This window comes from Papio anubis, chromosome 16 (assembly GCF_008728515.1).
Source record: "Papio anubis isolate 15944 chromosome 16, Panubis1.0, whole genome shotgun sequence".
In the NCBI taxonomy this organism is placed as follows: domain Eukaryota; kingdom Metazoa; phylum Chordata; class Mammalia; order Primates; family Cercopithecidae; genus Papio; species Papio anubis.
In genome coordinates, this window is record NC_044991.1 from 62,594,501 (window position 1) to 62,617,019 (window position 22,519).

The window sequence follows — 22,519 nt, forward strand, 5'->3', positions numbered from 1 at the left end:
CACACATATATATATTTTAATTCGGTTAGCCCAGACAGCCTCTTGGCATGGACTAGGAGGAATATGTATAAATAACAAGCAAGGCTGGTTGTAGCAAAGATCCATATTATAGCCCTCAGAGAGGGTTTGAGTATAAGGCATATTTCTAGAGATGGAATTTAGGATGTAAAGGAAGAAACCCTTCCCCTCACCTGGCAGGGACCAGGGTTGATCTTCTTTCAACTGATCCATTGTCTTTCCCTCCAATCCAGCCACCTTCGAGAACTCCCCAGTCTGGTTCATCAGACAGGTCTGAACATGATCAGACTTGAATTGTCTGGTTTAAGTCTTTATAGGACTCTTGGGCCCCAAGACAGGTGTTGGGTAGGAACACCTGTTTGTGCGTTTCAAATGTTCCATGCAGTTTGCAGAATGCGGTGGTTTTTTTCCATTTTTTTCCTTTTTTTTTTTTTTTTTTTTTTTTGAGAGAGGGTGTTACTCCTGTCACCCAGGCTAGAATGCAGTAGGGCCATCACAGCTCATTGCAGCCTCGACCTCCTGGGCTCAAGCAATCCTCCCACCTCATTTTTTGATTTTTTGTAGAGACAAGGTCTAACTATGTTGCCTAGGCTGGTCTCTAACTCCTGGGCCCAAGTGATCCACCTGTATTGGCCTTCCAAAGTGCTGGGGTTATAGGCATGAGCCACGCCTCCCAGCCATTTGCAGGATGTGTAAAGACTGATGTGGTGTACTCTTATGCCTACAGAATCACTAGGGCAGGGGTTTCCAATCCCCTGGGCCACGGACTACTATCAGTCTTGACCTGTTAGGACCCTGGCAGCACAGCAGGAGTTGAGCAGATTAGCAAGCATTACCACCTGAGCTCCACCTCCTGTCAGTTCAGGAGCAGCATCAGATTCTCATAGGAGGCAAATCCTATTAAGAACTGTGCATGAGAGGGATCTAGGTTACACACTCATGAGAATCTAATGCCCGATGATCTGAGGTGGAAGTCTCATCCCAAAACCATTCCCACCTGCCCCTGCCTATCCCCGCTTCACACACCAGCTAACTCCACTTTGGGCTTTGGCTCAGATAATACCCAGTTGTACTACATTATTATGTTTTAATACGGTTTCCAACTTGTCCTTACTACATTGTATTATTATTCAATACTAGAACATAATCAATGCTCAATAAATGTCCACTAGGTGAATGAATAAATAAGGGAATGAATCCCCCTTTACAAACATCAAAGATTACTGTTTGGTTTGGTATATCTTGGTAGTCTGAAACCTGTTTACTCCTCATAGTCTTTTTTTTTTTTTTTGAGATGGGCTTTCGCTCTTGTTGCCCAGGCTGGAGTGCAATGGTGCAATCTTGGCTCACCATAACCTCTGCCTCCCAGGTTTGAGTGATTCTCCCGCCTCAGCCTCCCAAGTAGCTGGTATTACAGGCATGCACCACCACGCCTGGCTAATTTTGTATTTTTAGTAGAGATGGAGTTTCTCCCTGTTGGTCAGGCTGGTATAGAATTCCCGACCTCAGCCTCCCAAAGTGCTGGGATTACAGGCATGGGCCACCGCACCCGGCCGACTCCTCATAGTCTTAAAATATATAGTCTAGTTTGCTAATGGATGTTACGTCATTAAACTTTGTAACACTAGGGCTGACTTGATTCATTCATTCAATGGATACTTACTTGATACCTACCATATATGTGAGACTGTGCTAAATCCCAGGAATAAGTCTCCTATTCACACGAAGCTTAAATTTTGGAGGGAATGTTAATAGGAAAACAAAATAATAAATGGAAAGTGCTATGACAGAAACAGAATACAACCAGGCGTGGTGGCTCACGCCTGTAATCTCAACACTTTGGGAGGCTGAGGCAGGTGGATCATGAGGTCAGGAGATCAAGACCATCCTGGCTAACATGGTGAAACCCCGTCTCTACTAAAAATACAAAAAAAATTAGCCAGGCAAGGTGGCAGGCACCTGTGGTCCCAGCTACTCGGGAGGCTGAGGCAGGAGAATGGTGTGAACTGAGGAGGTGGAGCTTGCACTGAGCCAAGATTGCACTGCTGCACTCCAGCCTGGGCGACAGAGCAAGACTCCGTCCCAAAAAAAAAAAAAGAAAAGAAACAGAAGACTACCCTAGAAAATATAAGGTATTACTTTAGACAGTATGGTCAGGGAAGACCTAGATGAAGAAGTATCATTTAAACTGGGACCTGAAGGACAGGAAAGTACCAGCTAGGCCAAGAGCTGGGGGAAAAGTGGTCTCGGTAGCTGGCAGAGTATATGCAAATGCCCTGAGGCAGAAAAGACCTTGATGTGCATAACATTTAGATTGTTTCATTTCTATTTCAAATATTGTTGCACTGAACATTCATGCATAATACCTGTTGTGCGATTATTCCCTTAGGATGGAATCCCACACCACTGCTTCTTTGCATCGTTTTCTCTGTCTAGTGACTGGAGATGTTCCTTTTCCCCTCTCTAGTTTGCCTTTCAGAATCTGTGTCCTTCCTTCCCCTTTTACTCTCTACTTTCTCTATTCCTCAAATCAGCTATTAAGATCTTTTTTTGTGTTCTTACAGGAGAAAGATAAAATATAGCTTTTAAGTGTTCCTTTCTCAGATTACCTTTGGCTGTGGATTAACCTAAAGCCTTGCTGTTTTACTCGAGCTATCCACTCATTCATCCACTCACTCAACACTTATTGAGCACCTATTTTGTACCAGGCCTTGTGCTGAGCGCTATAGTCAGATGACCAAATTACAGTCTCTCCGCTCAAGCTCACAATCTCATGCAGTGCTTCCTAAAACATGTTCCCCATGTATCAGAATCGCCCTGGGTACTTTCTAAAATGCAGATTCCTGGACTCCACCCCTGGTTTACGGATTCTCTGGGGGTGGAATCCAAGAGTCTGCATTTACCAGTTTTGTTTTTAATTCCTACTAAAAATTGAGAACCACTGACTGCAAGAGTGAGGCAGGTAAATGGAGTTTACAACTCTAAGAAAGTGCATTAACAATTCATACACGTAGCTGGGCGCGGTGCCTCACGCCTGTAATCCCAGCACTTTGGGAAGCCGAGGCGGGCAGATCACGAGGTCAAGAGAGATGGAGACCATCCTGGCCAACATGGTGAAACCCTGTCTCTACTAAAAATACAAAAATTAGGCGGGCGTGGTGGCGGGCGCCTGTAGTCCCAGCTACTTGGGAGGCTGAGGCAGGAGAATTACTTGAACCCGGGAGGTAGAGGTTGCAGTGAGCCGAGATCGTGCTATTGCACTCCAGCCTGGCGACAGAGCAAGACTCCATTTCAAAAAAAAAAAAAAAAGTGTATACACAAAATGCTAAGGGAATAACACATGGGTCCTACAGGGAAGAAAAAGTTCTCTAGAAGTCAGGCTTAAGCAGACAAACTGCAGCTCCAGGACGGATGAAGTCAGGTAAAGGTAACACTCTGTGCAGACATGTAGACAAAATCGAGTGCTGAGTAAGTAACTCGCCTGTAAGTGTTATGCTGCCTGAAGCTGCAGGGAGCGTCTGAGCAGCAAGGTGAAAAACCCTCAGAAACTGGTCGCGCTGCCAGTTTAATCGCCAACCAGTGGCAGCAAGCCCCTTTGTTTCTCGCGCAGTTGGAATTGTAGTCTGGTTTGTAGGTGGAGCTGTGCGCAGGCGCACCTAGAACCAGGTGACCTTGCACATGCGCTATATATAACACTGAAGCCTAAAGGGAGACGATTGAGGGCAATTTTTCTTCTCTGCTTCCGAAATATCCCTTTCGCGAATCTAGAGACCCTGACCGTCCTCATTTCTGGCGAGGGACCTTATAATTCTCAAAATAATACTCCCTTTCCTTCAGGGCCTCTCTAGTAAGTCGGCTGCCAATACCCAATATGGCGGGAGGCCCTGCGCCGGCGCAGTCTGCCTATAGGTGCAGGACTTGGCGGGGCGGGCCCCTCCCAAAGGGCGGGAGATTGGGGGGCGGGCCCCGCCCCCGTCCCCGGCGGGGCCTTAGCAGAGGCTGCCGCAGCTCCAGCGCTGAGCAACTAGCCGGGCGTCTGCTGGAGCCGAGCGTGGTGAGGTGGGGCCTCAGGGGCAGGCGGGAGGTGCTCGGGTTAACCGTCCGAGGCCCAGAGACCTGCCCGTCTAGGGCGCCTGAGGGAATCCTGTTCGCGCAGCGGCCTCTTGTTACCCGGGCGGGGAACCCTAGGCCCAGTGAGGGGCTGGGACGCGTCTTTAGGGTCGGGGCCCCCTTGCCTCAGCTTCCTGCTGCCACCAGTACGCTAAGCTCCAGTCGGCGCCGAAGGAGAGCATCCCGACCCTCGTGTCCAGTAGCCCCAGTCCCGGGTTGAGAGGGCGAGGCGCCGCGCTCTCCCGCCCCTCTCGCTGTCTGTGTCCTGGCGGCTTTGCACGTGATCTATCCCAGAGCCCAGTCCCACTCGCCACCCAACTCTGGAGCTCCCATTCTTCAGGACCCTGCTGAAGTATCACTTCGCCGCCGCCTTCTCCAGGCGCAGCTGCATTCGCTTCTCGGTTTTTGCACTCGCTGCACCGAGTTACTTTCCCTGCCCCTTGTTGACATCGTAAGCTCCTTCGTTAGATGTTATGCCTTGCCTTTTTCATCTGTAGATCCCAGGGCCTAGCACGTGATGATAATAGTCATGGCTCACTGTACGGAATGGTCACAAATTGTCAGGTGCTACTGAATGCATTACACATAAGGGCCCATTTATTATTTATTTAGAGACGGAGTTTCGCTCATTGCCCAGGCTGGAGTGCAATGGCGCGATGTCAGCTCACCTCAATCTCCGCCTCCCGGGTTGAAGCGATTCTCCTGCCTCAGCCTCCCGAGTAGCTGGGACTACAGGCATGCGCCACCACACCCGGCTAATTTTATATTTTTAGTAGAAACGGGGTTTCTCCATGTTGGCCAGGCTGGTCTCGAACTCCTGACCTCAGGTGATCCGCCCACCTCGGCCTCCCAAAGTGCTGGGATTACAGGCATGAGCCACCGCGCTGGGCCAAAGGCCTATTTAATCTTTCCAACAGTCCTGTGGGGTGAGATCTTTCTATATCTTCACGTTTTACCCATGAAGAAACTGAGGTACATTAGAAAAAGTAATTTTCTGGGAGTCCCACAACTAATAAGTGGATGGAGCTGGGAAACTGTCCCCAGGGCATTTGATAACTTGACTAGATTGCCTTTGGGTTTAATGAATGTTTCTTGAATTGATCTTTACTTTGGCCTCGGGAGTTATTGGAGGCTAGGATTGTAATCAGCATTTTCCTGAGAAGGCTTAGAAAGGAGAACTGGTGTTCCCAAATTTATAGAGGTCACAACAAAACCAAGGCTACTGGTACGCCCTCTGTTCTTTTAGTTCTACCTTTCTTTGCTCCTTTTCTATCAGAAAGCTGCAGACATAGGTGTCATTATTCCTATTTAAGAAGTGCCCCTCACAAAGCTGTGAGTTCGTAGTCCATGGCTTTAGGTAATGTAATGTCCATGCTTTAGCAGCTAATGTAATGCAGAGAGTAGAATTTGGAATCAGGCTGGGGTTCAGTCATTGCTCTGCCGCTGACCAAGGTATAAGTTATATCCCTCCCCCTACTTTTTTTTTTTCGGGGGGGGACGCGGTCTCATTCTGTCACCCAGGCTGGAGTGCAGTGGTGCGATCTTGGTTCACTGCAACCTCCTGTCTCCTAGGTTCAGGCGATTCTCCCGCCTCAGCCTCCTGAGTAGCTGGGATTACAGGCGCCCGCCCATGCCCGGCTAATTTTTGTATTTCTAGGAGGGATGGGGTTTTGCCATGTTGGCCAGGCTGGTCTCGAACTCCTGGTCTCTAATGATCTGCCCAACTCAGCCTCCCAAAGTGCTGGGATTACAGGTGTGAGCCACCACACTCAGTCTGTTTTTTGTTTTTTAGATAGGTAATAGAGCTGTTAGCATTTTGTAAGACCATTGGTGATAATATGGATCATGTGATCTAATGTCTTATAATAGTCAGTCAGTAATAATGGGCATCTATTATAAAGCAGGCTGTGTTTTAGGTAGGAGCTGGGACAGCATTCAGTAAAACAATGCTTTTGTGCTTGTGGAATCTGCATTTTGGTAAGTATATTACCTAATAATTAGATAGGGACAGAAAAAGCATGGTAAGGTAAATAAAAGTACCAGTGTTATGTGGAGAGGTGATAGTTATTTATTTATTTATTTATTTATTTATTTATTTGAGAGAGCATTTTGTCCCAGGCTGGAGTGCAGTGGTGTGATCGCGGCTCACTGCAGCCTCGAACTCCTGGGCTCAAGTAGCCCACCCACCTCAGCCTCCCAAGTAGCTGGGACTACAGGTGCATGCCACACAACCAGCAATTTTTTTTTTTTTTTTTTTTTTTTGAGACGGAGTGTCGCTCTGTCGCCCAGGCTGGAGTGCAGTGGCCGGATCTCAGCTCACTGCAAGCTCCGCCTTCCCGGTTTACGCCATTCTCCTGCCTCAGCCTCCTGAGTAGCTGGGACTACAGGCGCCTGCCACCTCGCCCGGCTAGTTTTTTGTAGTTTTTTTAGTAGAGACAGGGTTTCACCGTGTTAGCCAGGATGGTCTCGATCTCCTGACCTCGTGATCCGCCCGTCTCGGCCTCCCAAAGTGCTGGGATTACAGGCTTGAGCCACCGCGCCCGGCCTGTTTTTTTTTTTTTTAGAGGTGGGAATCTCCCTGTGTTGCCCAGGCTGGTCTTGAACTCCTGGCCTCAAGAGATCCTCCTGCCTTGGTGAAACCCTGTCTCTACTAAAAATACAAAAAAATTAGCTGGTTGTGGTGGCACATGCTTGTAATCCCAACTACTCGGGAGGCTGAGACATGAGAATTACCTGAACCGGGGAGGCAGAGGTTGCAGTGAGCTGAGATCATGCCAGTGCACTACAGCCTGGGTGACAGAGCCAGATCCTGTCTCAAAAACAAAACAAAACACTGGATCAGATTACCTTGGAAATGAATGGAGATGGAGAAGAGGTCTGAAGCCTTGGGGTTTCCAAACTTCAGATATTGGGGAGATGAGAAAAGGCAGCAAAGGAGACTGAGTGGGAGAGGCCAGAGGTTGGAGGAGAACAAGAGAGAAAGGCCCCACATGAGATTTAAATAAGGAGCTGCATGGTAATTTGGTTTTTTTGTTTTCGAGAATAAGAAACAAATTGTCTCTGTACACAAGTGTCTATACTGTAGTTTCTTTTTCAATAAATACAATGTTTGTGTCCTCAAATATTTTTCAGTTTTTGCTTTAAGTGACAAATTGTATTTAATACCATTCTGCATCTTAGTCCTTGTAGCATTTATGCCTGTATTCCAAGTTTAGGTGGTGGTGTTGCTTCCCTTGTAAACTTTATTTAAATACTCCTTTTGTAGTATTTTGGATGAGAGAGGACCAAATACATAATTTATCTCCCTCTTCTGTCACTTTCCACTCCAGGTTCACAGGTGGCTATTGGTCTTTAGTAAGGGTACTGTCTTCCCCGTCTGATTCTTAGCAAAAGTAGGAAGGTAGGTCTTGTTCCTTTCTGTACCACCGTGGCAGACTCCTGATACTGAGTTGAAATTCATGAGTGTTTATGGGATAAATTAATGTACCAAAGAATCTTTTCCCTTTTCCTGCAGTAATGATAACATTGGCTCAGTGGTTTACAGCTTAGAAGTACAGAGACACTCATTATCTTATTTGAATGTAATCCAGTTTGTTACAATTTGCCAGCTACTGCTCTTTTCCCTTTCTCAGGCACATTGAAACTTACCTTCCCTTTGGGGGCTCTGCTAGTTTATTCCTAGCAGATCTGATCCCGCGTGTGTTCATAAAAGGATGCTGAACTGTGTCTTGAGGAAGCTCAGAATTAAATCTGAATTTCAGAAAGATTCCTGAGATAATTTTTCTCTGTCACTTCCCTTTTATTCTTGTTTTAATAAATTTTAGTTTTATGAGGATTGTTTTGGTTTTAAAAAACAAAATCTTTTTTTAAACTATTTTTTACAACAATTTTAGGGTTATAGAAAAATTGCATAGTACAGAGAGTTCCTGTACACCCTGCACCCAGTCTTCCCTTTTAGTATGGTACATTTGCTATAATGCAAATCTTTTTTTTTTTTTTTTTTTTTTTTTTGAGATGGGGTCTTGCTCTTGTCGCCCAGGCTGGACAGTGTTGGCCAGGCTGGTCTCGAACTTCTGACCTCAAGTGATCTGCCCGCCTCAGCCTCCCAAAGTGCTGGGATTACAGGTATGAGCCACTGCGCCTGGCCATGGAAATCATTTTTTGAGATAACTGGGGCATATAAAAATATAAACAAAATGAAGTTGCTTTATCTCTACAAGCCTCAGTTTCTTTATCTGCAAGATGAGGGGGGTTGGACTAAATTTCTAAATAGCTTTACAATTTTTTAATTATTTGCTAAAGTAATTATATAATTCTAATATAATTTCATTTATTTGTTGAAGTATTACTAATACTACCTTGCCAAATCATGTTTGCAAGTTACTGACAGCCATATCCTAAAAGAAAACTTAATGAGAATTCATGGAACTATGTGTGGCAGGACTGCTTATTAGAGATATTAGGTTGAACTATGTGAAATTGCCATTTTTGTAGGTAAAAAATAATGGGTGAGGCTGGGCTTGGTGGCTCACACCCATAATGCCAGCACTTTGGGAGGCTTGGGCCAGAGGGTGGCTGCCTGAAACCAGGAGTTTGAGACAAGCTCAGGCAACAAGGCAAAACCTTGTCTCTACTGGAAAAAAAAAAAAAAGGCTTGGTGGCACACACCTTCAGCTCCTCTGAAGGCTGAGGCTGGAGGATCCCTTCAGCCCAGGAGTTTGAGGCTGCAGTGAGCTATGATTGCACCATTGTACTCCAGCCTGGGTGACAGCTAGATCGTTTCTCTAATAATAATAATAATAATAATAATAATAGAATAATATTAGCAATTTCTTATGGTTCAACCTAATGTTTTGGGATAGGGATTCAACAAAGTGTGAGGGGCCTTTAGGGCCTCATAAACTCCCACTGCATGCAAAAGCCTGGCTCAGCCCTCACAGTACTAGGAGAGAAAAGACTCCTCAGTTCCCTTGAAGTAACTTGGATCTACATTATTGTAGGTAGAGTTGTTGGCAGAAATCCTGGGATAAGAGAACCGTTTCCTGGAAAGTCTGTGCCTCCAACCAGCAGAGAGGGATTGAGCTTCATTGCACTCAACAGAGCCAGCATTTCATAGTACCATGGTGAGTTGGTCACACAGCCTTGGCAAAAAGGCTGAAAAGGAGGGAGTCATAGTATGGGGAAAGGTTGTATTACCCTGGCTCGTAGGCTAAGAAGAGGCCTGGAGTACTGGTGCCACCAAACCTTTATTGGTGCCATTCTGTTCTTACTTTATGCACTTTCCTTACTGCCTAGTACAGGCTTTGCAAACTCAAGTATCTTCGGTTGTTCAGGAGGTAATGTAAATTAGTAAGCCGAGTTTTCCTCTATAGTGCTACTATAACAGAAACAATAGCACAGTTGCAATGATAAATGACAACTGAAATATGCTATCATTGTGAGGGAGAGAATCGGTGTGTGTATGGGGAGGCCACGATGAACTGGAAAGCACACGCCCTGTCTAAAGGGGGCAGGCGCTGTTCAACTGTGCGGAGCACGTTCCCTGTCTAAAGGGGCAGGCACTATTCAACTGTGCCACTGGTTGTTGCCTTATTGAAATATGGGTCAAGCGTCACTACGTATTCTGATTTTCCAAAGGAACCTGAAATATGGATTTTATGTACTTTCTCCCAGTGATAAATGTCGGCACCTAATTTGAATGCTTAAAAACTATTATGTGGGCCACACAATGGCTGAAAAGTGCTAGCAGGGCCCTGATTTGTCATCTCTGGCCCAAGGCTCAGCTCTGCCAGGAGTGAGGCTCACATGGATTTCTTCATTGGACATTGTTGACAACTTACAATGAATTAGACGGCTCCTTCCTTTGAGGCACTTACAGATTAGCAGAGAAAATAGACCATGATGATAAGATGTAGAGTGGACATCAGAACATATGTATTCTGTCTGTGTATATAGCTATATAAGTGATTAACTCTTTCTGGATTCATCTGGGAGGACATGATAGGACATGGCATTTGAGCCAGGATGTGGGAAATCAATAGTTTGGTGCATTAAAGGGATTTGGGGCCCTTGAAATTTCTACTGTATGTGCAGATGTTAGGTTTGCATTTGCTGTATATACCATTTTGTTGATAGGTAGTTGAAAATACAGATATTCCTTAGCCCTGCTGGTGAGAGTCTTAGGGTTAATAAAATGAGAGAACTCTTCCCCTGGCCCAGGTTGTGGGATAATTGTGTGTTTTAGAGGCCTAAGTAACTCAGAGGTCATGATGCCCTCATTTCTGGATGAGGAAATTGAAAGGGAAGTAGCACATCTGAGGTCACAGAGCCCATTGGAGGCAGACCTTGGAATAGCACCCAGAACTCTACCACCATGCCTTCCCCTGCCCTGGGTATCTCTGAAGCTCACCGTTAGGCTGGCCGCCTCTGCCTGTGGTGGCCCATTGCCCTGTTTTAGCCCAGCTCCTGGTGGGTGAGGGTGTTTGGCCATCCTGCTGCTACTGGTTCCTTCTCTCTTTTGGATCCCTTGCCTGAAATGCCTGCCACTCCTTTTCTTTGTCAGATAGACTACTTGTGTTCAAATCTCTCATCAACCGCATGCCAACTGTGTGGCCTGGCACAAGTTTTTTTTTTTGTTTGTTTGTTTTTGAGATGGAGTCGCGCTCTGTCGCCCAATCTGGAGTGCAGTGGCATGGTCTCAGCTCGCTGCAACCTCCACCTCCCAGTTCAAGCAATTCCCCTGCCTCAGCCTCCCGAGTAGCTGGGATTACAGGAGACTGCCACCACGCCCGGCTAATTTTTTGTGTTTTTAGTAGAGACGGGGTTTCACCATGTTGGCCAGGCTGGTCTTGAACTCCTGACCTTGTGATCCACCTGCCTTGGCCTCCCAAAGTGCTGGGATTACAGGCATGAGCCACCACGCCCGGCCCTGGCAGAAGTTTTTTAACCTTTTAAAGCCCCAGTTTCCTCATCTATATATAAAGAGTTATAATAGTACGTTTGGTGAAGTGTAATGGGAAGGCATTGGAAGGTTTCAAGATTTTTGTAAAAATAAAACGACGTAATGCATGTAAAGTACTTAAAGCAACAGCACTCCAGAAGCACTCAGCAAGTGTTAACAATGATGATGATTCACTCAGTTCACAGCACCCCTGGGCTGGGTTAAGTTCTCTTCCTTTGTTTTCTCATACCATCTTATTATTTCACATGCCACATTGTATGTATTGTAATTGTTTGTGCCTATTTCCCCTGCTAGATTAAGAACACCTTCAGCGATTCATTCAACAAGTGTTTGTGAGCCACTGTGCCAGCAACTAAGGATGCAGTGATAAACCAGGAGCTCTTGGTTTAGTGCAGAGTTCCGAAAGGCATGCCAGGAGACACTAGTCCTGTGAGCTTGTCTTATGGTCAGTTAAATTTGGGGAATGCTGCTCATCATAGTGCCATTCAGAGATGAGGGTCCCTTTTAGTATTTTAAAGGTTCTGAGGAGTCTTGTATATAGTACAAGAACAGTCCTTTCAATTTGATTATGTGCTTTGGTCCCCAGTTCAAGAGGAGGTTGAAGTGGCATGGCAATGGTTAGAGACTCCGCTGGACGTGAACACCCTCTGGCTACCTAGGGACCTGTGGGCCTGCCACTTGGTGCCCTCATGGAGACAAGAAACCCTGGGTTGAACAACATGAAGCCCCAGTCACTGCAGCTGGTGCTGGAAGAGCAGGTACTGGCACTACAGCAGCAGATGGCAGAGAATCAGGCAGCCTCCTGGCGGAAGCTGAAGAACTCCCAGGAGGCCCAGCAGAGACAAGCAACCCTTGTGAGGAAGCTGCAGGCCAAGGTGAGGCAGCTGCCCTTTTGAGGAGGGGAAAGAGAACAACCCCCAGAGCTGGGTGCTGAGATGAGATAAGGGTTGTAGGAGGCAGAGCCTTGTGGTGGGATTGGCCTACATCTAGCTTGGTGAGATAAGACCCAGACCTTCTAGCTTTCATGTACAGCTTCTCTTTTGATGCTCACAACTGTTCCACGAGGTACGTATTATATCCTTTTTATTTTATTTTATTTTATTTTATTTTATTTTTGAGATAGGGTTTTGCTCTGTTGCCCAGGCTAGAGTGCAGTGGTATGATCACAGATCACTGCAGCCTCAACCTCCTGGGCTCAGTCAATCCTCCTGCCTCAGCCTCTCGAGTATCTGGGACCACATGTGTGCACCACTACTTTCGACTAATATTTCTCTTTTAAAGATGAAATTCACAAGGATTAAGTTAGTTATCCAGGTTTCCTCACTTAGTCTAGAGCCAAAGCCCATGATCTTGCCTCTATGATATAAAAGGCATATAGAAAGTATTTATTTATTTATTTATTTATTTATTTTTGAGATGGAGTCTCGCTCATATAGAAAGTATTATTTAAATGCCCAAATAAGGCCAGGCGCGGTGGCCCATGCCTGTAATCCCAGCACTTTGGGAGGCCGAGGTGGCTGTATCACCTGAGGTCAGGAGTTCAAGACCAGCCTGGCCAACATGGCAAAACCCTGTCTCTACTAAAAGTACAAAAATTAGCTGAGTGTGGTGGCATGTTCCTGTAATCCTAGCTACTCGGGAGGCTGAGGTAGGAGAATCACTTGAACCTGGGAGGTGGAGGTTCCAGTGAGCCAAGATTGCGCCACTGCACTCCAGCTTAGGAGACAGAGCGAGACTCCATCTCAAAAAAGAAAAAAATGCCCAAATAGAAACTATAAGATGTTATGGCCTTACCTTAATGTCACCACCCAGTTCCCCTGTTCATAGCAAGTTTGCCTAAGATCCTCAGGGGCCTGTGCTTTGGGCTGTTTGTGCCAGCTGTGTTCATTGCCCAGGGCCTGTTCTTTTTGCCACAGGTGCTGCAGTACCGGAGCTGGTGCCAAGAGCTGGAGAAGCGGCTGGAAGCCACTGGAGTGAGTGAGGCTGAGCTCTGTGTGCCCCCTGGGTCCTCAGTGAATATACTTGTTAGGTTTCATTTGTTCACTGAGGGAGGTTGGAGTGTACAAGTGAGGTGTTTGGTAGAAGTCTCTCTTTCTCAGCCTCTGAGAGGTTTATCACACTGGTATCTTCATTGGACCTAACTGGCCTGTCAGATTCCAACCCTTGGTTCTCAAAGGACAAAATGTAAATTAGATTGGAAGGAGTGTGGGATTAGTGGGAAGAAGTGCATGTTTCCCCCAGCAGGTGTCAGTGTTTGTCTTAGATGCAGGCCTTTGCGAGCACATTGCAGCAAAGGGATGTCTGTGCTATTAGAACGGGCTTTGAAAAACCCATTTATTTGCCTTTGTTCCAGCTCCCTCTCAGTACCTCCTCACATTTTCCTCAGAAAAGTTCTCTCAGAGGAAGGAAAGAACCAAAACTTATTGAGCACCTTCAATGCAGGCCAGGCAGCATGAGGCACTGTCATATACAGATGGTCCCCTGCAACTTAGGATTGTTGCAAGTTTTCAACTTTATGATGGTGTGAAAGCTATGTGCATTCAGTATGCTCCTTGGGTTATGATGGGGTTACACCTGGATAAACCCATTGTTTGGGGTTGTTTTGTTTGCTTGTTTGGTTGGTTGTTTTGAGACAGAGTCTTACTCTGTCGCCCAGGCTGGAGTGCACTGGTGCAATCATGGGTCACTGCAGCCTTAGCCTCCTGGGCTTAAGCGATCATCCCACCTCAGCCTCCCAAAAAGTAGCTGGGACTACAGATACATGCCTCCACACCTGGCTAATTTTTTTATTTTTTGTAGACACAGGGTCTCTCTATGTTGCCTGGGCTGGTCTCAAATTCTTAGACTCAAGCAATCCTCCCACTGCTGGTATTACAAATGTGAGCCACTGCGTCCGGCCCAAACTCACTGTTAAGTTGAAAATATCATAAGTTGAAAATGTTGGCTGGGCGCAGTGGCTCACGCCTATAATCCCAGCACTTTGGGAGGTCGAGGTGGGTGGGTCACGAGGTCAGGGGTTCAAGACCCACCTAGCCAGCATGGTGAAACCCCATCCCTACTAAAAATACAAAAAATTAGCCGGGCATGATGGTGCCTGCCTGTAATCCCAGCTACTCGGGAGGCTGAGGCAGGAGAATCATTGAACCCAGGAGGCAGAGGTTGCAGTGAGCCAAGATTGCACCACTGCACTCTAGCCTAGGCAACAGAGCTAGGCTATCTCAAAAAAAAAAAAAAGAAAGAAAGAAAAAAGAAAATGTCATAAGTTGAAAACACATCTTTAACTTACGTTCAACTTATGATGGGTTTATGGGATGAAATTCCAGCGTAAGTCAAGGAGCATCTGTAATTGTGTCTCTTAACCTGCACAGCAACTTTCTGAAGGGAATGATATCACTTTCATTTTGTAGCTGGAGACGCTGTAGCTCCAAGAAGTTAAGTGACTTTCCATGCTGGGTGTGGTAGCTCATGCCTGTAATCCCAGCACTTTGGGAGGCTGAGGTGGGTGGATCATTTGAGGCCAGGAATTCAAGAACAGCCTAGCCAACATGGCGAAACCCCGTCTCTACTAAAAATACAAAAATTAGTCAGGCATGGTGGTGGGTGCCTGTAATCCCAACTACTTGGGCGACTAAGGCAGGAGAATCACTTGAACCTGGGAGGCAGTGGTTGCAGTGAGCTGAGATTATGCCATCGCACTCCAGCCTGGGCAACAGAGCGAGACTCCGTCTCCAAAAAAAAAAAATGAAAGAAGTTAAGTCACTTCTCAAGGTCAAACAATTAGTATAGTGGAAGTTAAGGCCATTAGTGAAAGATATATCACTTCTTAGGTTGAAGATTCTTTTTACTACCGAAGGCCGTCTTTCAGGAGAGGTCATCATTTTACTTTTGGAGTGAGGGATGCAGTGATTGAGAAGAGAAGCATATTGCTAACAAAGGGGAGAAAGAATAAAAATAAAATGGACTGCCATGGAAGGGAGCCTCAGGGAACTGGTCTGAGTGATGTTCTCTTTGGAGGTAAGTAAGGCTTGTCTCTGTCTGGCACAGGGACCAATCCCCCAGAGGTGGGAAAATGTGGAGGAGCCAAACCTGGATGAGCTGCTGGTCCGACTGGAGGAGGAGCAGCAGAGGTGATGGACCCTAAACTTTCTGACCTGGGTGATTGGCCAGCTGATGGAAAAGGCTGATGGGAACCCTCTGCCCTGAGGGCTAATGTGGATTAGAGCCATGGACTTCAGCCGTAGCCCTCTAATTCCTGCAATGGAAATTTCAGTGGTTGCCATCTTACTCCCAGGAGGTCCAAGTGTTGGACCAGACCTTTATTTTTTACCTGCTTTTACCGTTCCCCAGTGCAGGTGTGAGAGTCTAGCAGAGGTGAACACCCAGCTTCGACTGCACATGGAAAAAGCTGACGTGGTGAATAAAGCCCTTAGGGAAGATGTGGAAAAATTGACAGTGGACTGGAGCCGGGCCCGGGATGAGCTAATGAGGAAGGAGAGCCAGTGGCGGATGGAGCAGGAGGTAGGAAGAATGGGGACTGGAACTGCGAGAGGAAGGCTGTGCATTCTGGATGCTGCCCTGGTCAGTACTGGAAGGGGTTAACTTCAGGACTTGGATGGAAACTGAGCTGTTGCTGTTAAAGTCCCTGACCATCCTTACCTGTGCATGCTGGCAGCCTCACCCTTCTTGGGCCTTCAGCTTAGACCTGCCACTACCTGCCTAGTCTAGGTTCTGTTGGGAGGTAGCATGACACTCATAGCAACTCTTCCTGCAGCAGTGACGAGCTTAGGTTTTCAATGGATCTGAAAGCTTACTGACTCCTGGTCTGGAGGTCTTGCATATCTAGATGCTAAAGAGGTAGATATGAAACTGAATGGGAAAGAAAGAGCAGTTATGGGCCCTGCGGAATTTTCAGGTCCCAGCTGAAGGAAACAAATGTTTCCTGCATTTTTGCTTTGTGCTCAGTGGTTTATGTATATCATTGACCCCTCCTTAGAAAAGTCTGTGGTAATAGATCCCATTTGTTAAGCAGCTACTGTGTATCCTTTTCTAATCTGGCCCAGAGGAAGGCAATATACCATCCTAGGCTCTCTGACCTCTCAAATCCCACTGCCAACTTCATTAAACCCTTCAGCATAACCTGGATAGATACCTGTTCATAAACTATCTTCTGTAAGTCCCTTCTTCCTTTCCTCAGTAGTCAGGAGGAATCCAAGACTCTTGTGTTGGCAAAAGATAGCCCTCTGCCTTTGGGTATGACCTGGGTTTCTGAACACACAGTTCTTCAAGGGCTACCTGAAAGGGGAGCACGGTCGCCTTCTCAGTCTATGGCGGGAGGTGGTGACATTCCGACGCCACTTCCTGGAAATGAAGTCAGCTACTGACAGGTCAGTGTGGGGAAAAGAAGGGAGGAGGTTTGCCCCCACCAATTCTGGACTAATAACAGTGGGCTGCTATAGAAGCGGCATCAGCTGTGGGGGTGGGGGAGTTGGTGGTGTTGCAAGCAGATGATTTTTCCCAGCCCTGCTTCTCAGGCTTCACTGGGCCTGATCACCACACTCCTTCCCTGGTTCCTAGTGGAGTCTGCTGTTTTCCTTGCTTGTACTCAGAGATTTGACGGAGCTAAAAGCTGAGCATGTGAGGCTTTCAGGGTCCCTGTTGACCTGTTGTCTGCGCTTGACTGTGGGAGCACAGTCTCGGGAACCCAACGGATCTGGAAGAATGGATGGGCGGGAGCCCGCCCAGCTGCTGCTGCTACTAGCCAAGACCCAGGAGCTGGAGAAGGAAGCCCATGAAAGGAGCCAGGAGTTAATACAGCTGAAGAGTCAAGGGGATCTGGAGAAGGCTGAACTTCAGGACCGGTGAGATGGCCTGGGGTCGCAGGAAGGGTTTGCTGAGAGAGAGCCGACTCCTTTAGAGGGTTAGGGACAGGCAGGGGAGATGCCAGGAACATTCCTACCATGGAGGGGGAGAAGATGTGCCCGAGGGAATCTGCTTTGAAACCTGATGCCACAGTTGGGTCTTGTACTGACCTCTGCCCTCAGCCTGTCTTTCAGCCCAGTTTCTCTCCTGTTGATGTACAGAGCTAGCTATCACTCCGTCCTCAATCAACACCAAAGTACTTACCATTCCCCGAACGGCCAAGCTCTTTCCCTTCCCTGTCTTTGCACCTGCCAACTTTAGTCTGGAATGCCTCCCTCCCTTCTCTCTCTGCCTTATCCTCTAAGGCACAGTTCAAACATTACCTCTTTTTTTTTTTTTTTTTGAGATGGAGTCTCATTCTGTCGCCCAGGCTATTGTGCAGTGGCATGATCTCGACTACTGCAACCTCTGCCTCCCGAGTTCAAGTGACTCTGCTGCCTCAGCCTCCCAAGTAGCTGGGACTGTTTACAGGCGCATGCCACCACACCCTGCTAATATTTGTATTTTTAGTAGTTTTACCATGTTGGCCAGGCTGGTCTTAAACTCCTGACCTCACGTGATCCACCCGCCTTAGGCTCCCCAAGTGCTGGGATTACAAGCATGAGCCACTGCAGCTCACCGAAATGTCACCTCTTCTATGAAGCCTTCTCTGACATCGGTAGCCTACTAAGTTACTGTTTCCCTGTGGTCTTTTGACCTCTTATTACAGCATTGATCTCATTGATGATTTAGTTTCCCCACCTTCTTTTTTTGGTTAGGCTGTTTTAATTTTTGGATTATAACGAAGTAGGTTTTTACACTTAATCTTAGCCAAAAGGCCGAGAAGCGATGAAGTAGGTTTTTAAAAAATAATGATGTAGAAGGGCAGGGAAATGAGCAGAGAGCCCCACTGAATCTCAGGACAAAGTTCATATATGCCCACGACGAGGGTTGTGTCTTCACCTGTTGGAGGTACATACATAAAATGCAGGGCTATTTTTCGTTTTTGCTTTTGGAGGCACTGAGAAGTACAAAAGCAGAGACCAAGTCTTAGTAAGTTTTGTATTTCTAGTGCTTTGTACTTCACCTGCCATATACTAGACACTCAATACATTTTGTTTCTTTGTTTTTTGAGACAGAGTCTATCTCTGTTACCCAGGCTGGAGTGCAGTAGTGTAAACACAGCTCACCGCAGCCTTGACCTGCTGGACTGAAGCAATTCTCCTGCCTCAGCCTCCAAAGTAACTGGGACTACAGGCACGCACCACTATGCCTGGCTAATTTTTTAATTTTTTTGTAGAGGTGGGGTCTCGCTATGTTTCCCAGGCCAGTCTGGAACTCCTGAGCTCAAGCAATCTTTCCACCTTGGCCTCTCAAAGTTCTAGGATTACAGGTTGAGCCACCGTGGCTGGCCAGTGAATGTTTGTTGAGTGATGCAATACTTAGACAAATGACCATGCAGTGTGCTAAGGTTCTTAGAGATGGTATAGAATAAAATTATTAAGACTTTTGCCGAGCCAGGAGGATCACTTGAACCCAGGAGTTTGAGACCAGCCTGGGCAACATAGTGAGACCTTGTCTCTACTAAAAGTAAAAATAAAAAAATAGCCATGTGGTGGCATGTGCCTATAATTCTAGCTACTTGGGAAGCTGAGGCAGGAGGATTGCTTGAGAGTGAGCTATGATTGCACCACTGTACTCCAGCCTGGGCAACAGAGCAAGACCCTGTCTCAAAAAAAATTGGAAAAAAAATTGGAAAAAAAATTAAACTTTTATATAGCATTCATTCAAGAAATATTTATTTAGCCACTCACATGATAGCAAGCAGTAAGCTCCAAGTATAGTGTTAAGTGTTTGGTGATTTTGCTGGACCTTGAGATTAATATCAAGAAGGATGAACATAATCTTCCCCAAATTGCCCTTCCTTTTTCCCTATTAGAGTCAGAACCTCGGGCTGGAGGGACCTTGGGACTATCCCATGTGCAATTCTGATGTTCTTATTGGCTTCAGGGTGCTTGACTTCAAGATCAAGCGAGGCCTGGAAGGGCCTGGGCCAGGGCTTTCCTTCAGCTCTCGGGCCCCCAAACACGTGTTCCAGCCTTGAGATGTGGTAAATCCCTGCATGTGTCTGAGTGGTTTTTTGCTCCCCCTCTTCAAGGCTATAGCATCATGTGGTATTCAGGAAGTGCAGAGGGGCTAGGGGTGCCTAAGGGATTTGGGGGAGGCTGCAGTTGGGAGTGGCTGGGGTTGGGGCTGGGGTGTGCTGCATTGTAGCTCTGTCCACATCCATGGGCTGTTCTGGTGACAGTGCTATGCTCTTCTCTTTAGGGTGACTGAGCTCTCTGCTCTGCTGACCCAGTCTCAGAAGCAAAATGAAGATTATGAAAAGATGGTAAAGGCTCTGAGAGAGACAGTGGAGATCCTGGTACGTGATCCTTTGTTCTGGAAAGGAATTGGTCGTGGGCTTGTAGGTTCCTTGTCCTTTACGGACAGATAGTACAGGATACCAGTTATATATTCTGTGATGAAATCCTCTAAAGCTAAAAAATAAATTTTGGCTGAATCTGAAAATTAATTAACTCATTCATTTATTCATTGAATAAATATTATTGACTGCCTACTATCCCTACTATATTCCTGGGGAAATTGCAATGGCATATGTATGCAGTGTGTCCTTACCAGAGAATTGACACATACCTTCAGAGACACATTGGCAAATTAGTGAGTTACCAGGAAGTGGATGTGTGGAGAGATTTAAAATCTAGTCACATGGGAAACAACTGAGAAGTACGGCAGTGTTTAGCCAGGAGAAGAAAGAGCTTGAGGCCCTTTGAAGGCCCTTGAAGACATGATAGCCACCTTCACATATCTGAAGGACTGACACTGGGAAAAGAGAGTTTATGAAGGGCCAGGCGTGGTAGCTCACGCCTGTAATCCCAGCACTTTGGGAGGCCGAGGTGGGCGGATCACCTGAGGTCGGGAGTTTGAGACCAGCCTGACCAACATGCAAAAACTCCATCTCTACTAAAAAAATACAAAAAAAATTAGCCAGATGTGGTGGCGCATGCCTGTAATCCCAGCTACTCGGGAGGCTGAGGCAGGAGAATCGCTTGAACCTGGGGAAATGGAGGTTGTGGTAGGCCGAGATTATGTCATTGCACTCCAGCCTGGGCAACAAGAGTGAAACTCCGTCTCAAAAAAGAAAAAAGAAAGGAGAATTTACATATTTAATGTTTTCCAGGGCAAAACCAATGTCAATAGCTAGAAGTTAATAGGGGAGTACATTCTGGCTCACAACTAGAACTGTTCAGTAGTTGAACAGCCTGTCTTGTGAAGGAGTGAGGTTTTGGTCATTGGCTTAACATGTGCCAGGGATGTTATCAGAGGGATTCTCTAAGGTTGGATGTTAGAACCCTCCAGCTTAATACCATGTTTAATCTCTACAAGTTTTCAGATCTCTGATTTTAGGTAGCTCCCGAGCCCCTATTCAAATGCACACCCCTAGTCTTCTCATCCAGGCTGAGATCAACAGGGATTGTAGCTTTCTGATTCCTTTTTTTTTTTTTTCCCCCAGGAATTTGCCAATTCAGAATATCCACGGGGCTCAGATAATGTAAATAAATGAAGTGGGTTCAGTTGTAAGAATTCTGGTTTTCCAGTGCTGTTGTATTTAGTTTTCAAGACTGCAGGGGTCACTTGAGCTCAGTATTAAGGAAACTATGAGGAGTAATAGGGATTGTGAGACCCTGAATAATAAATGTCTCATCTAGAGGAGGCATCCACCATTCAACTTCAGTGAATCATTTCCATGTAGGAATGGGGGCTGGGTGTGGCCCATTTGTTAACTTTTTGGAAGAAGTCAGAAATTTATATTTTTATGTAAAATCTTTCCATTTATAAATGTTGATTCAAATTTTGTATAAGCCAAATAAAACATAGTTGCAAGTCTGTGTCTTCAGGCCTTCACTAACACAAATAGGAAGGAAGAGAGGAACTCTTGAGTCTTCAAGATTATGTCTAGCTTTAGGGCTAGAGGTTTCTCTGGTTTAGCATTAGGTCTCAAGCATCCATTGACTATTCAGAGACAGCACCCATCCCCTGTCTAATAATAGCTTACATTTATTGAACATTTGCGTTGTTCCAGACACTATGTTGAATAATTTACATGCATTTTTAATTTAAGCCTCAAAACAAGTAGTTGCTGTTACTTATTTCTATTTTAAAGAAAAAGAAGCTCAAAGAAGCTGTTGACTATGGTTACCAACATAGTAAATGATAGAGCAGAATTCTAATCAGTGAAGTCTAATTTGGAACTCGTTATCACTTAATCTAAACTTGTAATCACCACATCACATTGTCTTCAGACTCTTCGGGCAACATATTAGCATTGATGTATGGTCAGGGAAAAAGTGGGGCTGATAGAACAGACAGAATTAGACTTTGGTTGTTTGGGGTCCTGGAGTAATAAATTCACTTTTGATAGTTTGACTCTGAGGCTCTATTCTGTTCCCTGTTCAGGAGACAAATCACACAGAATTAATGGAACATGAAGCATCTCTTAGTAGGAATGCCCAAGAGGAGAAGTTGTCTTTACAGCAGGTGATCAAGGATATAACCCAGGTACTGGGAAGCCTCCTGTTCATGGTAACCAGGTTATGCCTCCACTCCCCAGGTCTCTATGTCCTTTCAGTCCTGTCTAGATTTCCAGTCTCTGAGGTTCGGGTGCTTAAAGTCTTGTGGGGATGAGTTTTGTGTGTTTGAAGACCAGAACCCTAAGAGATAGCTAAGCATTCGTGTCTTAGCACTACCTGATGGGACAGGCCCTCTTTCCTGTTTCTAGCTGCAGTTCTCAGGCTGGAGGCTAGATTCTGGTCTTCAATATCTCAATCGTTTCTTCTTTCATTTCCTCATTTATTGTTACCTCAGACAGTGTTCTAGCCTTGTCGCTAGTCCTAGACTTGGGTGACCAAAGGTGGAGAGTTGAAGGAACCAGACTTTTATGCTCTCGGATACTCCCCTCCTTCCCCCAAGGGAGAGAACCTGAGAAGGAAAACATCAGGTTTGTCCAGGCTACAGGGTTAAGTCCCTGTATAGACTCTAGGCTTTGGTCAGTAGGGTGGTGACCTTGCTGTATTGGGTTTCAGGTCATGGTGGAAGAAGGGGACAATATAGCCCAAGGCTCTGATCATGAGAACTCTTTGGAATTGGACTCTAGTATCGTTTGCCAGTTTGATTACCAGGATCCAGACAAGGCTGTTACTCTGGTGCGTTCAGTGCTGACTCGGAGACGCCAGGCTGTGCAGGTAAGAACCCTCAGCATTCCCCCTCAGTCACAGGGGTGTGTGTCTAAACTGGTTTGTGCCCCAGGTACCTCCCTAGCCTGTACTATCCCTTTTACTTTGTTGACCAGTCATGAGGTGTTTTGTCAGTATCTCAGAGTGAATCTGCCTGTGTCTGCTGAATTGTGCTTGTGAGTAGCAGGCACATTCTCCACGCCAATGGCGTGCTTCACTTTGTGTACAATCTTTGCAT

At 46.1% G+C, this 22,519-nt stretch overlaps 1 protein-coding gene across 12 annotated transcripts in view; it reads left to right on the top strand.

Annotated features, from left to right (window-relative positions):
* The first annotated feature begins 3,748 nt into the window (after positions 1-3,748).
* Positions 3,749-22,519, top strand: part of CEP250 (centrosomal protein 250) — a 61,595-nt gene continuing 42,824 nt past the window's right edge. For 2 of the 12 annotated variants that reach the window (XR_004178824.1, XM_031655993.1), the window contains exons 1-12: positions 3,965-4,077; positions 9,129-9,251; positions 11,676-11,964; positions 13,006-13,062; positions 15,134-15,216; positions 15,442-15,607; positions 16,367-16,473; positions 16,696-16,947; positions 18,927-19,097; positions 19,316-19,412; positions 21,506-21,607; positions 22,132-22,290. Coding sequence is in view for 10 of the 12 variants with exons in the window: in XM_031655993.1 (XP_031511853.1) it covers positions 11,779-11,964; positions 13,006-13,062; positions 15,134-15,216; positions 15,442-15,607; positions 16,367-16,473; positions 16,696-16,947; positions 18,927-19,097; positions 19,316-19,412; positions 21,506-21,607; positions 22,132-22,290 (1,380 nt within the window). In the remaining 2 variants the exon portion in view is untranslated. 12 annotated transcript variants of the gene reach the window in all.